The sequence below is a fragment of the Myotis yumanensis genome, unplaced genomic scaffold (genome assembly GCF_028538775.1).
Source record: "Myotis yumanensis isolate MYYU_CA2020_CCGP unplaced genomic scaffold, mMyoYum1.0.hap1 SCAF_6, whole genome shotgun sequence".
NCBI classification, from domain to species: Eukaryota; Metazoa; Chordata; class Mammalia; order Chiroptera; family Vespertilionidae; genus Myotis; species Myotis yumanensis.
This window is the reverse complement of record NW_027223757.1, coordinates 69,452,706-69,469,855: the sequence shown is the minus strand read 5'-3', so window position 1 is coordinate 69,469,855 and position 17,150 is coordinate 69,452,706. Positions and strand designations below refer to the sequence as shown.

The 17,150-nt window shown below is 36.1% G+C and overlaps 1 protein-coding gene across 1 annotated transcript in view; it reads right to left on the bottom strand.

The window, feature by feature from the left end:
* Positions 1-17,150, bottom strand: part of EYS (eyes shut homolog) — a 1,239,289-nt gene that overhangs the window by 662,848 nt on the left and 559,291 nt on the right. Inside the window, 1 exon segment of the mRNA XM_070419099.1 lies at positions 9,423-9,652. Within this exon segment, the coding sequence (XP_070275200.1) occupies positions 9,423-9,652 (230 nt within the window).

Below are 17,150 nucleotides of genomic sequence, written 5' to 3'. Positions count from 1 at the left end.
TTCTTTCTTTGGTTCTCTCAGACAAGCCAACTTCTATGTCATGAAGATAATTAAGTAACAGTATGGAGAGAGCCACATGGAGGAGAAATAAAGCCCCTGGTCAACAGCTACATCATGAATTTGGAATAGGATCTTCTAATCTAGCCCAATGCAAGTCTTTATATGACTCTAAGCCTGCTGACTCTTTTTTTAAATATATTTTATTGATTTTTCACAGAGAGGAAGGGAGAAGGATAGAGAGTTAGAAACATCGATGAGAGAGAAACATCGGTCAGCCGCTTCCTGCATGCCCCCTACTAGGGATGTGCCTGCAACCAAGGTACATGCCCTTGACCAGAATGGAACCTGGGGCCCTTCAGTTCGTAGGCCAATGCTCCATCCACTGAGCCCAACCAGTCAGAGCAGCCTGCTAACTCTTTATTGCAACCTAAAAAAAGATCCTGAGCCAGAATCACCCAGATAAGCCACTCCTGAACTACAGAAACTGTGAAATACAGACATTCCCCAACTTGTGATGGTTCCACTTACGATTTTTCAACTTTACAATGGTGCCGTAGCATACGCATTTAGTAGAAACCTTATTGTATCTCTTGTGATGCTAGATAGCAGTAGCGAGCCGAAGTTCATAGTCAGACACACTAGCACAAGGATAAACAACCGACACTTAGTCTACAGTGTACTGTGCGGCTACATGATTTTTTTACATGATATTTTTAATGCAATGGGTTTACCAGTACATAAGCCCATAGTAAGCTGAGGAACATCTGTAAATGCTTGTTGTTTTCAGCCATTAGATTTGAGTGGTAATTTTTTTACACTGCAATAGATGACTATGCACTCAGTGAGAACCTTATGAATTCAGTTATGGAATGATTGAGAAATGGAGCAATTGTCCACTGACTCTCTTGTGCCTGTTACACACAGATTTCCTTCAGGTATTAACATATCCACACTTTTGTGCTGATTTACGAGTGGCCTATGTGTACATTCAGTTAGGTTCTTCAGCTTCCAAAAACGTTGAAGGCATAAAAGAGAGGCTTTTAAAGTAGGGGATAGTCAGTATGATTAGAAACTGCCCAGCACAGCTGGGATTGGATGAATAGCAGCAAAAGCATGTGCTAAAGAATCACCACATGTGGAGCCCAACCTACTTTGTATGTTAAATAATTTCTCAAAAAAATTCAGAAAAATAAGTTAATACATTTAAACTACACTGAAATCTTATGGGGAGGGAAATGTTTTTCATCACATTCTGCTTTTAGTAATAACTCAATTAAAATAAATGAAAGCAGACCTTTATTCTGGGGACTATTTATAAGACATAATAAGGAAACAGACAGAACCAACACAGGCAATGAAACTTACCTCAATCTAGTATCAATTCTGTCACTATATTGATATCACTATATCTACTATGATCAAAATGATTTTCTCAAGGTAAAATGCCTAATTATTATAATAACATATGTATGTTTACAATATATTGCTATTTTCCAGTTAGAAAATTAATATTATACAGTTTATGTTAGCTAAATTTTCTGCCTCTGTACTAGGCATTTTGCAAGGTCATTTACATACATGTGTCAATTTTCAAAACACAATCTTAGATAATACATTTAGGCTACCAGTAATGAGTTTAAATGAAAAATAATTTACTTGGCAGATATAATTTTAGGAGATTTTATTGTAAACAGAGTGTTCCCCATGGCAAGAGTTAGTGTAAATCCTGACACACTCATGTACTCAGGTATGGAAGAAGTTTCTGCTGAAATCATTTTAACGTTTTGTTTCATTTAGAGGTCCAAATTTACAGTGCTGGGTTTTCTAAATAACATATTCAAAAAGTAGTTAATTGGATTCCTCAGGATACTTCCAATGTTAACACATACATGACTTCATAAACCAACTCATTTGGCTCTTTCAACAGCTTTATTTACGTAAATGAGGTTGAACTATTGTTTGTGTTTTTTGTTTTGTTTTGTTTTGTTTTGTTTTTTGTGCCCTTAACTGGTAATCAAACCTGAGACCCTCCAGTGAGAAGGCTGATGCTCTAACCATTGAGCAAAGCAGCCAGGGCCCATGCTTATTTTTCAAACTTGCAAAGTGTCCTGTATTTTTCCATAGTGGGATTATAATGATATTAAATACCCTTTTTAATATTTTCCACCATTGGACAACATTCTATTAACTGCAGAAATCCATGTGCATTTTAATCCATCTTCTAAGTACTTCAAAATGCATTTCATTTTTCCCACAAAATCTTCCAATTTTTACTGGAAACTTCCAAAATTTCTTAACCCATTCCTTATAAAGCACACTTTCTAGCCCTAGCCGGTTTGGCTTAGTGGATAGAGCGTCGGCTTGTGGACTCAAGGGTCCCAGGTTCGATTCCAGTCAAGGGTATGTACCTTGGTTGCGGGCACATCCCCAGTGGGGAGCATGCAGGAGGCAGCTGATCGATGTTTCTCTCTCATCGATGTGTCTAGCTCTCTATCCCTCTCCCTTCCTCTCTGTAAAAAAAAAAAAAAAAAAATCAATAAAATATATTTTTAAAAAAAGAGAATGCAAATCAAAATGACAATGAGGCACCATCTCACACCTGTCAGAAAGGCTATCATCAACAAATCAACAAATGACAAATGCTGGAGAGGATGCTGAGAAAAGGGAACACTCTTGAACTGCTGGTGGTAATGCAGACTGGTGCAGCCACTGTGGAGAACAGTATAGAGTTTCCTCAAAAAATTAAAAATGGAACTTCCATTTGACCCAGCAATCCCACTTCTAGGAATATATCCCAAGAAAACAGAAACACCAATCAAAAAGAATATATGCACCCTTATGTTCATAGCAGCACAATTTACAATAGCTAAGATTTGGAAAAAGCCTAAGTGCCCATCAGTGGATTAAAAAACAGAAGTACATCTACACAATAGAATACTGTCCTATATAATAAAAGGCTAATATGCAAATTGACTGGATGGCAGAACGACCAGTTGCTATGACGCGCACTGACCACCAGGGGCAGATCCTCAATGCAGGAGCTGCCCCCTGGTGGTCAGTGCACTCCCACAGGGGGAGTGCCTCTCAGCAAGAAGCCGGGCTCATGGCTGGCGAGTGCAGCAGTGGTGGCGGGGGCCTCTCCCACCTCTGAAGCAGTGCTAAGGACTCCTTGGGGTATGTCTGGAGAGAGGGCCTAAGCTGGCAGTCGGATATCCCCCAAGGGTCTCCTGGACTGTGAGAGGGTGCAGGCCAGGCTGAGGGACCCCACCCAATGCACAAATGTCATGCAGCGAGCCTCTAGTGCTGCTATAAAAAAGAAAGAACTCTTATAATTTACAACAGCATGGATGGAGCTGGAGAGCATTATGCTAAGTGAAATAAGCCAGTAGGAGAAAGATAAATGTCTTCATGATCTCACTCACTTGTGAAATATAATGAACAACATAAACTGATTAACAAAAATAGATACAGAGACAGAGAACCATCGAACAGACCGTCAAACCTCAGAGGGAAGGCAGAGGAGGGTGAGAAGGGGGTTGGGTAAGAGATTAACCAAAGGACTTGTATGCATGTATATAAGCATAACCAATGGACACAGACAGTAGGGAGGTGAGGGCATGTGCTTGAGGGCAGGAATGGGCAGAGAAAAGTCAATGGGTGCAAAAGGAGACATATGTAATACTTTCAACAATAAAGAATTTAAATTTAAAAAAGAAAAAAAATGGTTTCCTCCATAACCAGGTTTCACTCCTACTCTCCTTCCAATATTATATTTAATAAATATTTTATTCTTTTTTGGACATTTTTCTATGTATGTGGACATATATAGATATGTTGCCAGAAATATTAAAATTCCTTTCACAGAGAAAAGTTTCAAACTTTTTTTTTCTTGTGAATAAATATCAATTATCCGAGTAACACTGGAGTCTTTTATAGGGTTCTAAAATACAAAAAAAATAACTTAAAAAGACAACCAGAATTTTATATTAAATGGTGAAAAGGATTGGTTTTTAAGTTTTAAAAACATTTACACAAATATATTTCCAAAGTTCACCTAAAGTTTCACAAAATCAATTTAAAATGATGGGTTTTGACATGTCTCCAACTACATTATCTTATCTTTACTTCTCCTTTGACTAATGATAATTTAATGAAATTATTTAAGCTTACTTCAGATTTCCAAAATGTCTCTCTAAAACTTTTATACATTATTATCTTGGCCTCTAATGTATTCATACTGATTGTTTTTCTCTTCCTTAGTTTTAACCATTGTAACTCTGTCCAATCTCCATCAGCATGGTGTACAATTGATGCAATTTTCCAAGAGACTTTCTGTCAATTTTGTAAGATCCTGCATTTTTGCCAAGATTTTAAATTTAATTATTGAGTTGATTTTCTCTGTATTTATACTGCCTTTTTTTTTGCCAGCTGTCAAGGGACAGATTCTAGATTCTTCAATAAGTAGACAGTACATAAGATGATATTTTTGAGATGGGATTAATATTAAAAGTAAATTTTTTTTATTTCTTATAAAAAAATACTATAGCTGCATGATTTGGAAAATTGGCCCTAAGTAAAAACACTTAAGGAGAAAAAAGCTCTCTGATACTTAATTAACAATATAACATGTATTTTGAAATTTATTTTACTTATCTAGTTCCTTTTTAGATATCTGACTATATTAAAATGGAAAGTATGAATCAAAGCATTCCCTTTTTCCCATTTGCCACAAGGCATAGAAGAGACATGGGAATGTATAAAGTATACTTTTTAGATAACTGCTATTTCTGCTCATTCTGGAGTTTAATTTTAAGCTAAAGTTTGAATGTATATTCTAGTTCAACACTGAATCAAAAATTTCAAAAGTTATTTTTAATTGTAAGTAATGATTTTAGTAATATAGTCAACATGGTGGGGAATTCTCCAACATAAAACATATATGCCTTCTAAAATTCTCTATGAGATAATAGAAGTGAAACACACACACACACACACACACACACACACACACACACACAAACTGGCCACTCATCAGCCTAAATCAGCTCATAATTAGTAAATCAATGCATAAGCTGAACTTGAAGAAATGCCTTTGGGATTATTTATATTCAGATCATTTAATTCTCTTGAGAACACCTATGACTTTGACTGGGCTTATTAAAATGCTGATTAACTATTTTGATCTCTACCTATTTACTAAACTGTACATTTCCTGAGGATCATTCTTTCTAATTTGCAATTTTGTCATTAGAAAACTGAGTGGAGGAAAACAAACTGAAGCTCCAATTATAGAAACTGATTTACATAGTAAAGTCACATTTACTCAAGGTAGTATGGATAGTGAGAAATATGTTATGAACTCTTTGAAACTCCTATCTGTGAAATAACTATGTTATAAAAATATTTTCACTTTTGATTTCTAATATAGATACACTATGGTCAGAACATGACCTGTGTGCTTTTCAATCTTTAATGTGCATATGCATGTGGGAATACATTTTAATCAACTTTGCTTCCTTTTGAAATGTTATAGATAGCTCTATATGTTGCTTCCCTAAAGAAGCTATAACTAGCCGAAACCGGTTTGGCTCAGTGGATAGAGCGTCGACCTGCGGACTGAAAGGTCCCAGGTTCGATTCCGGTCAAGGGCATGTCCCTGGGTTGCGGGCACATCCCCAGTAGGAGATGTGCAGGAGGCGGCTGGTCGATGTTTCTCTCTCATCGATGTTTCTAACTCTCTATCTCTCTCTCTCCTTTCCTCTCTGTAAAAAATCAATAAAATATATTTAAAAAAAAAAAGAAGCTATAACTAGATTCTCTATTATATGTGCAATAGAATGTGAACTGTGTTTATAATGAAATATATAAGTGAGCAAATTCAATGTTTATTAAAATCAATATATGAATACTCTCTTAATTATACTTATTAAGATCTGTTAAATGTCATGCAGATGGTTATTCTACCTCAACAATAAAAGTTCCTGTTGGGGCTCAGGCAAACCTTCACCATTTTTAATATTTTTTGAATTTTTAATATTCACATTTCTTCCATATTTTGGGAGATTCCTAGCCATTCAGTATGTATATTTTTCAGACTGTCTTCACTTTGAGCTATAGCCTCCCTGACACCATGTCTCATCAAATATTCTGTATTGGGAGAGTTGAAGCCATAGCCTTGAAAGAACGAAGTGTGCTCATTTTCAAGCAGTTTTTCCCAAATATATCTTTTCCTCAGGAATTTGTAAGGGTGTGAAGAATATGATGCAGGGTGTTCCTAGCAACAACAACAACAACAAAAAATGTCACTTTAATGTCACCTTATTACCAACATATTCAATCTACTAATTTTGTCCTTAATGACTTTATATTTTTCATAGTGACTTGTTGCTTCAGGAATTTTTTCTTGTCTACTTCCTTTTTCTCTACATTAGTTTGCTAGGATTGACATAACAAAATTACATAAATTGTGAGAAATTTACTTTCTCACAATTCTGGAAGCCACATGACCTGTATCAAGGTGTCTGCAGGGTTGGTTTCTTCTGAGGGTTTCCCTCATTGGCTTGTAGAGGTCTGCCTTCTTCTGCTTGTCTTTATATGATCTTTCCTCTCCTTATGTCCTCATATATACATATCAGTCATTGAATTAGGTCCCACTTTTGACCTCATTTTACCTTAAGTAATTCTTTAAATTCCCTATTTGCAAATATAGTCATCTTCTGAGGGTTAGAACTTTAACATATGAATTTTTGGGAGACACAATTTAAAACACCCCCTCTTATCTGTAAACCAAAAGAAGTCTATTGGATAACAACCAGAAGACAAGTAGTAGGAATATAGACACATAAAAGCAAAGACATGAGTTTTAAAATAAAGCAGGACATTAAAACATCTCAACAAACTTTAAGGCAGGTCTTAGAAAGTAACCAAAAGCATTTTCAGAACATTCACAGAGGTTTCCATTTTAAGCACTAATATTATCCTATATAATAAAAGACTAATTAATATGCAAATTGACTAAACGGCAGAATGACCGGTTGCACTGACACTCACTGACCACCAGGGGGCAGATGCTCAATGCAGGAGCTGCCCCCTGGTGGTCAGTGCACTCCCACAGGGGTCTGCCACTCAGCCAGAAGGTAGTGAAGGGAGCCTCCCCTGTCTCCAGGGAGTGGGCCTAAGCCAGCAGTCGGACATCCCCCGAGGGCTCCCGAACTGCGAGAGGGCGCAGGCCAGGCTGAGGGACCCCCCCACCTGAGTGCATGAATTTCATGCACCAGGCCTCTAGTATGTAAATATAATTCCCTTTCTTGGTAAATATTGGGGCTTTTAAAAATTATGTTTCATTATTAGCACTACACAAATACTTTTCTTATATTTTACTATATAAATCTTGAAGGTGGAATCCAAGTTTCTGATATGAAATGAACATGCCATAAATAAAAAAGCCTCTTCATGGTTTTGGTGAACAGGCATTATATGGAAAGCCCCTACACTAAAGATTTAAATTCATGCAAAGCTTAGAAAAACTTGGTGCTATTATGCTTCATGAAGAAGACAAAACAAAAAATAGCATTTGAACTTTTCCTCCTGTTCTTTGTAATCACCACACACATTTAGTGTCTTATCTTAGATAAATGGCTATAGGACCAAAACTCAGAAACTTTGAATAAAGCCAACATATACAGGGATTAGAGTCAAAAGGTAGAGAAATAATTTCTGAACCAAGTTATCCCTGGATCCAGCTATGCCTGAAATGAGCTTCAAAATGAACTTCGCAGTTTTACGAGTTATAACAATTCTAGGTATGCTTTTAATTGAGGTGGTTTAGTTGTAGGAGTCAAAACACCTTTTAGGGATGCATACTTTCTGAAGACACAGTATATACATTGAAATTATTACAAAGCTAATATAGCTTCAACATGTACACTTATCATTGACTATTTCAAATATATTAATATCCAAACAAGTGTTAGAATATTATGTCATTTTAAAAACATGATGAGCAGGAAAATTATGTATTTATTGAAATAATATAATTTGCAAACCGATTCCTGATTTTAGCCTACCACAATTGATTTAAATATATATTTCAATGTGGTTAATATGGCGGCCTGTGATCTCCTTCCTTGCAATTGCTAATTATAGCTCATATCATATTCTTAATCTTAAGACAGTCTTTTACAGGTGCTAAGTAGCTCTGAATCAAAAGAATGCATATTTATAAGATGGGAGAAATCTCTCTACGAGCCTGGAGAATGCAGCATCAGCATGCCAACTCCATTATTGGTAATTCTTGCCATGTAAAGCTTTTTTTCTTCTTTTCTTTTTTAAATCCCTAATCACATTTAGTGAGCAAATAACTAGAAATAATCATTTAGAACTCTATTCATCAGACCATTATTATTTTGCATCAACTAAGCCTTTATGAGATAGCTGAATTTCTTCAGGGAATAAATACTATTTACCATTCCTCTTTCTAATAGGAAGTTTTAGGTCTATCTCAGAGTTAAAGCCCAGGCTGAATGATGGAAGAGATTTTAATGAACACATCATTATATAAGCAGTGAAATATCGAAAACTAGACACCAGAGCAGTCATATGTTTGAATAAACAAATAAAACATTTAAAATTTCAATGACATATTTAAACCATCAAAATAGAACTATTTTAGACAAATTACAATATTGCATTCTTTCTGGGAATGTCAGTCCTATATGTAATCATGGGTCTGAAATTGACTCCATGGGAGCTCTACAGAAGAACATTTATAAATGTAACAGAAACAAAAAGGAGCCGTATGTGAGACTGAGGGTATGCAGTATTAAGAACGAAAGCTTTGGAATTCTTGACATGAGATGATGATACACAGAGATGAGTAAGCTCTCTGGTAATTACCAGCCATGCGACCTTGATAACTGACATAAGTTTCACAATTGAAGAGTTTGTCATTTAAAATTTCAGGATTCTATTAGAACTAAAATAATTCTATTTTGAGGATTAAATTGTAAATGTAATAACAAAAAAATTGTAAAACTAAGCTTATTAGAATTTATAAGAATTAGGATACTTTTTAAATGCCAGTAATTTTTTTTAGTGTCCTCATTTTATTATTGTTATGATTATAGTTATATAAACTGAAAAAGGCACAATGTTTAGATGAGTAAATTAAATTTCTATCTCTGAGATGAAGTTAAATTCCTATGTCCATGTGTTTAAATCCTAGAAGAAACTTAGTATTCTTTAACCAACACAAAAATATATTATCTGAGTGCTATAGTTAAAATAATTGAAATAGTAATATTGAAAAATTGTCCTATATGGTGAGAATATTTTGGGGATAAAAATAGTAGAAAAAAAACGCCATTTCGTGGACGCCAGGGAGCCGGGTGGAGGGTGTGCACTTCAGCCGCCGCGTTTCTCACTCCGGATCTCGAAATGCATCGTGATTCCTGTCCACTGGATTGTAAGGTTTACGTGGGAAATCTTGGGAACAACGGTGACAAGACTTAGTTGGAACGGGCTTTTGGCTATTATGGGCCACTCAGGAGTGTGTGGGTTGCTAGAAACCCTCCCGGCTTTGATTTCGTGGAGTTTGAAGATCATCGAGATCAGCTGATGCTGTCTGAGAGCTAGACGGGAGAACCCTGTGTGGCTGCAGAGTAAGAGTGGAACTGTCCAATGGTGAAAGGAGAAGTTGAAATCGAGGCCAACCTATATACAGTCTATGTCAGAGGTGTGTACGAAATTCTCTCTGTGTATTTTTACATATATTTATATATTTTTATACAGAGTGGGACAAAATAGGTTTATAGTTGTTTGTATAGAAAATAATACAATAATCTATATATATCAAAGCCCAGTGACTGAACAGCGGAACGACCAGAATGACCAGTCAACCAGTCGCTATGATGCACACTGACCACCAGGGGGCAGAAGCTCAACACAGAAGCTGCCCCCTGGTGGTCAGTGCGCTCATATAGCGGGTTAATCCCCGCAGGCCACATTCCCCACCAATGCACGAATCTGTGCACCGGGCCTCTAGTCCTATATAATAAAAGCCTAATATGCTAAGTGTCTGGTCATCCGGCCGGCTATTCAAACAATCAAAGCGTAATGTGCTAATGATATGCTAAGGCTGCTCAACCATTCGTCGTGACATGTACTGACCACCAGGGGGCAGACGCTCCAACCAGTAGTTTAGCTTGCTGCTGGGGTCTGGCCAATTAGGACTGAGAAGATGAGCCAGACATGCCCTGGATCCCTCCCACGGTCCCTCTCCAGCCCCAATCATACACCAGTGGGGTCCCTTGGCCTGGCCTGCACCCTTTCGCAATCTGGGCTGAGGGACCGTCCCCTCCCCTCAAGCACATGAAATTCGTGCACTGGGCCTCTAGTTAATAAATAATAATACAAGACTAAACTGTGTTTTGAGTACTCACAATTGTAAACCTATTTTTGCCCCATCCTATATTGTATATTGCTTTGGGTTAAATTGTGCCCTTCCAAGGGGATATTTGAAGACTTAACCCCTAATACCTCAGAATATAAACTTATCTATGTACATAAAAGCCTGAATGACCGGGGGCACACTGACCACCAGCCGGCCAACTGACCGTTCAACTGTCAGGGGGCAGACGTTCAATGAGGAGCAGAAACCACAGGCATGGAAACATGGAACAGACTGCTGAATCTCAGAGGGAAGGGGGAAGGGGGGAAGGTGGGAAGAGATTAACCAAAGATCTTACATGCACACTAGAGGCCCAGTGCATGGATTGATGCACTGGTGGGGTCCCTCGGCCTGGCCTGCAGGGATCAGGCTGAAACCGACTCTCCAACATCCCCTGAGGGATTGCAAGAGGGCACAGGCCAGGCTGAGGGACCCCACTGGTGCACGAATCTGTGCACCAGGCCTCTAGTTAAAAATGGGTGTTCGGCAGATATATTAAAGTTAAGATGAGGTCATTAGGGCCCCTAATCCAATATGACTGGTGGCCTTATAAAAAGGGAAAGTTTGTATTCAGAGACAGACATGCACAGAGAAAAGATCATGTGGAGACACAGGGAGACCAGCATCTACAAGCCAAGAACTGTCTGAAGCTACCAAAAGTTATGGAGAGGTATAGAACTTCCCCTCACAGTCTCAGCAGGAACCAAATCTGCCAAGACCTTACTTTGGACCTCTAGCCTCCAAAAGTGTGAGACAATAAATTTCTGTTAAGTCACCCAGTGTGTAATAATTCGTTATGGCAGCCAGAAGCCAATACTCATCCTAAATGCTCATGTTGATGAAACTGGGACAAAATTGCAATGACTATCAGGAATTTATATAGGTGGGTCCTCCAAATTAAATTGTTAGTATTAGATCACATTTGACCTATTAACATGACAATTTTGTAGACTCCAGCCTTTTGTTTTATATTGTTTGCATTCAATTATTGAAGTTTAAAAAAAAAATTTCTATTACTGTCATGGCTACATAAATTCAGTAATTATAAAAATTAATGATTTCAAATCACCAAAAATTTAGTTATTTCTATTCTATAGCTGTTCAATAAAAATGAATAACTAACTTGTAAACTCATTTCCTTTCTTATATTCCTTTTGTGCACTTAGTCTCCTCACATCTACCTTGTGACATTTCATAGTTTATGCATTATTTCTATATCAGGTTTTTATAATATTAGATACAGACATGACTAAACACAGCACTATTCTGTTTCTAGTGGAGAAAATAATTAATGGGAGATTAATATTGAATAGTCAAAATATAAACTGAAAGTTTCTTATAAAACTTCATTGTCTAAAAACTAATGATAACTCTCACTTCTGCAAAGAATATTCATAACTGCTGATGATGATTCAATGATTCAGTGATCACTTGAGGATTCAGTGAAAGCAAAAAATTTGCTACAGATCATGCTAGTGGAATCTAGTGAAAAAGACAAGCACCAGACAAGTGATTATAAAAATATATGAGTAGCCTTATGATGGAAAACTTACATGAGTTATGTGGAACTAGCCAAGTCAAAGGTTAGAAAATTCCCGCAAGGAGATGATTTGTAAGATGAAGCCTTGTGATTTATGCAGGGTCAGTGGAAAACAGCTGCAGAGAAGGCTGGGGGTTGGGCTGCATAGAATGTTGATTAAAAATAGAACATGTATCACTGCACATAGTTCTGTGATCTTGGTTAAAACACCCAAAGAATGGTTCTGATGCTTTTGTCTGTTAAATGCATGGCTTCTTTTGACATTAATCTTTATTTTTTAGAAATACTTTTCAAATCTGCATTTTCTGTCAAGAATAAATCTCATTAACTGCTCCACTCCAAATGGCTACTTCTGTCACTGGAAATTTATATAGGGACAGCTATACATTATTAACCAGCTATGAAAAGTCACTGGCTAAATGTCACCAAAGCTGAGATATAGCTGCACCTTGGGATTCATATAGCAAACAGTTTAGTTTTAATCATCTTGGACCACAAGAAGTCTTGACATTTGAGCAGCAACTTTATTCTCTTTAACTTGCACAGGAATCAGACCTCTAATATGTCAGCCATAATTTCAGCTGAAATGGGATAGAAACTTTTACTTTCTAAATTAAAAATGTGAAAAAAAAATCAATCCATCAAAGACCTTATCATTCATTTAATCAATGCTCACCTGCAGCCTTTTCTTCTATTCCCCACCCCCACCCCCTCAAAAAAAAAAAAAAAAGTGAGCAAGGGCAGCTATAACATTCAAGCAACTTTAAAACTGCAGGATTTTTTTTTTTTTTCACCAACTGCCTTTCTGTTACATTAATACCTATGAGAAATGAGCCTACTCAACCACATTAAAATAGATAATTGATTTTACTCTGATATTTTTTTAAATTGATTTTACTCTGGTATTTTTTAATACTGACGAAATATGTAGGTTTCATACTTTAAAAGTATACATTTGAATCTTTTTCTGCTCACTATAAAAAATATCACAAGGGCATTAATCTGCGGTGCTCCAAAATATCTAAATTTATTAATAATATTTTATTCAAAATATCTTGTACATGATATTGTGAATTTCAATTTTATTAAGATCATTTTAGCTTTTCATTGTGAATATGTCATGAAGGCAATATAAAAATATGATTCTTTAAATTAGTAAAAATCAGAAAAAATGCTAAAGTAACATATCTATATATATAAAAGCCTAAGCAAGGTTTATGCCGAACGACTGGAATGACCAGAATGACCAGTCACTATGATGCACACTGACTACCAGGGGGCAGATGCTCAATGCAGGAACTTCCTCCTGGTGGTCAGTGTGCTCCCATAGGGGGAGCGCTGCTCAGCCAGAAGCTGGGCTCACAGCTGGTGAGTGCAGCTGCGCTGGCGGGAGCCTCTCCTGACTTCACAGCAGCGCTGTTAAGCAGCAGTGGCAGGTGAAGCAAGCCGGGATGAGCACCAGCGGCATGGCACCCTGCCCTGCCCCGGCTTGGGCTCCTCCCTGGCCACCTGCCACTTGGTGCACTGCTACATCCCCCAAGGGGTCCTGGATTGTGAGAGGAAGCAGGCCAGGCTGAGGGCCCCACCCCTTCACAAATTTGTGCACCAGGCCTCTAGTCAATAAAGAAAATCTTCATAGATAAAATTCTATCAAACATAATGTGGGCTAGTAAATGAGACTGCATAACTTGTGAGACAACACATATACCTCACATCTTTCATAATTTTACTACTCACATAGGACAACAAGCTATAAATGATCTATTATTAGAAATAATGACCTTGCCTCTTTAGTTCCAAATGATCAGGACAGATACATTGAGATATAAACTCCTTTGCTTCTTGTGTAATTCATTTTACTTCAAGTAAGGTAGGCAATCCACAAATAACTACAGTCTCTACATAAAATTAAATCATGTAACAAAGAAATAATTAGGGACTAGATACTCTGAAAATATCTGGATGATGCAACTGAAATCAAGAAGACATCCTTTCACAGAGGTGCTAGACATCTAGAAATAAAAATTTATCATTTCACAGTACCCTGTAAATAGCTGTTCTGTTTTTTACAGCTAAAGCCAAAAAAAAAAAAAAAAGAATTAACTGGCTTTTTATAAGTCTCTGTCAGTTGACATATATATACATATATGATAAAGTCACTCATAATTAGTATAGTAAATATATATATATGGAAATAAAAATAGGTGATGAAAGGTAAAATTGGGCACAAACATTGCTTAACTATTCTATGAATGCTGACACAACTGTATAAATTAACAGTATTTTATTTTTATTTTGTTAGGAAATACATCTGATAAGAAGTTGCCTATGCTTTTCTTTATCTCCTTGACAAGTTGAAACCACCACTTTTATGTTTGGTCCTATTTCTGCTCCTTTATTTACTAAACAATATTCAAGTAATATTTATCTATTATCTATTACATAGGAGACACTGTATTAGGTTCCATACAATGATGAGCAAAACAAACACAATACTTATAGAAATTGCAGTCAAATGAGGAGAGAAAATAAAGAATCAGACACAAAAAAATAACTGCTACCATGTTCTACAAAGGTATCTAATGAGAGATAAGACCTAGTTTGTTGGGTGGTTAGGATGTGGGGAGAAAGGCCTCCCTATACCTTTTTTTTTTTTTTTTTTTGAGAATCAGTAGAGAGACAGTTATTCTGGAAAAACAGGTTTAATTCAGAGTCACCATGGGATTTAGTCAACTACCCCTATAGGTTTGACTGCTTCATGAAAGATATGCTACATTCTGAAAATCTTTCCAGCCTTGGAGTGCCTCAGTTGGGATCTTCCCAAATAGATCCTGAGCAAAGTGTGTCAGTGGAAGTAATTTTGGGGGAGACGTAGAAAACTCCTAAAGATGAGTAAGTTGTTTGGAGGAAATAAAGTTTGCATTCTTAAGTCAAACTCTGGTCAACCATGAAAAACATACTTCAGAATTATGTGACATGATGGGATAAAGAAATAAAGGTACTGACACCCAACTCCCATCAGTTTTTATGGGCTGCATCTTGGATTGGGGAGATACTGAGGAGGCAAATAGTGTAATTCCTCTGAATTTCTAATCTGCCTAATGGACAGTAAGTATTAAAAGCCCTCTAGCTCATACATACAGACATATGCAGCTAAAGATGACCATGGAAAGCTGAATGGTAAGATCGCTGCAATGTAAGAGTGCGTCACCAACAGCACCATAGAGTGAGCAAAAATTATTTGCATCAGTTAAGACTAATAATTAAAAATTACAGACTTAGTTGGGAGGCAGATTTCTAAAACAGTAGAGATACAAATAATTTTTGTTCAGTGGAAGCTAATAACTTTAAGACTTATAATTTATATTTTTGTAGGAAAGTGACCAGATTTGTACCTAATCTGGCAATGTTATCTTTAAATGCAGTTATTAAGCTGCCTATAAATATATCACGTTCAAATGGTCTATGAACTAGTCCCAACATTTTCCAGTTTTTCTAATTAATGAATGAGTTCAATAAAATACTTTACACTTGTTCATTTATTTTGCATTAGAATCCTATCTATACTTTGAGAAATATAATTTAATTAGTCTGAGGCGCATATTAAGAACTCTATACTCCCTTCATGTTTTGAGAGAAACTGCTCTAGACATTTTCTGATAGGAGCAGAGATTTCTCCTGTTTAAACAAACCGCTACCAGACAACTGTGTACATCCAGGCAAGAAAAATACCTCTTTACTCAGGACAGGGAGACAGATTTTAATTTTAATAAGAGTCAATTAGAGAATTAAAACATAATGCTTTTCCAAATAAATAACATAATTAGGCTTCCTAAAGTTAATAAAGTTGTATCTTGTTAAAATTCAAAATTAAATTACATTTAGTAGTATATATATATATATATATATATATATATATATATATCTGTAAAACAAACAAAAAACCCCTCTATTCTGGTGAAATATACTATCATTAATAAGGGAGAACTTCTTAGTGTTCATTCCCATAAAATCACACAAAGGCCTAAATGAGGAAGCCATTAACTGGATATTACTTCATTTGTCAACACCATTAATTGGCCAATTAATAAGTTTTCAAAGGGACGATAGTGAATTGGTCATGGTAGGTTAAATTATGCTGTTTGAACAAATAATCTCCAAACTTCAGGAGGCTTAGATTCAAAAAAGGCTTATTTCTTTCTTATGAGAGAAATCCATTAAAAGTCCCCCAGAGCTGTACTCCATCGTTGTCCTCACTCTGGACCCAGACTGGAGCATCACGAGTAACTACAACAGCAAAACATGTGAGCTCTGCAAAGTTTCACACTAGTATTTAGTATTTCCCCCCAAGGGGACACATATCATTTGCAGCCCAATTCATTAGACAAAAATATTAATGCTGATTTACACAAACAGAAGTACAATCATACCATGTGCCTGAAAAAGAGGAAAACTGGAATATTTGACAAAAAGAACTAAGGAGGTGAATATATATCGTATTTATTTTTACAATCTGTATCTATTTCTAGGTCTATTTCTCCTTGAGTCTGAAAAAAATACACATAAAAATTTTTGCCTTTGTATATATACAGAGCCGAGAGTGTTAAACATGCTACATCTATAATAATATAATGTGAACATAAAGTTTTCATAAATTATACTATATATATTTTTTCTAGAACTTTGTCCATTTTAATAATTTCCTGGCATTTCTAAAGTACTGCACTTGAGGTTTTCATATAATTAATTAGAAATTCATAAATATGCTTTAAATAAAATAGTAAAATGGGCTTTTATTGGTTAAGGAATAATAACTTGAGAAAAAATTAAAGATTAAGGCAGAGATGGTAAAAGCAAAACATAATTAAATTATAGTAAGTGCCTTGAGTAAGGGATTTATTCAAAATTGGATTTCAAGCTATTATAGTCTAAATCAAATTTAGATTTACTTAGCTCAAAGAAGAACTTTTTTTTCCCCCTTCAGACTGCATTTTATGTTCCAGAATTTATATAAAATTTAGACTCAAAGAAATAACCCCAGTCACTATCAATATTCTTCTTCTTAGCTTTTTGGATATTTCAAAATTATTATTATTCTAAAAGCACATTCATATTATATTTAAACTAGAGGCCATGTGCACAGATTCATGCACCAGTGGGGTC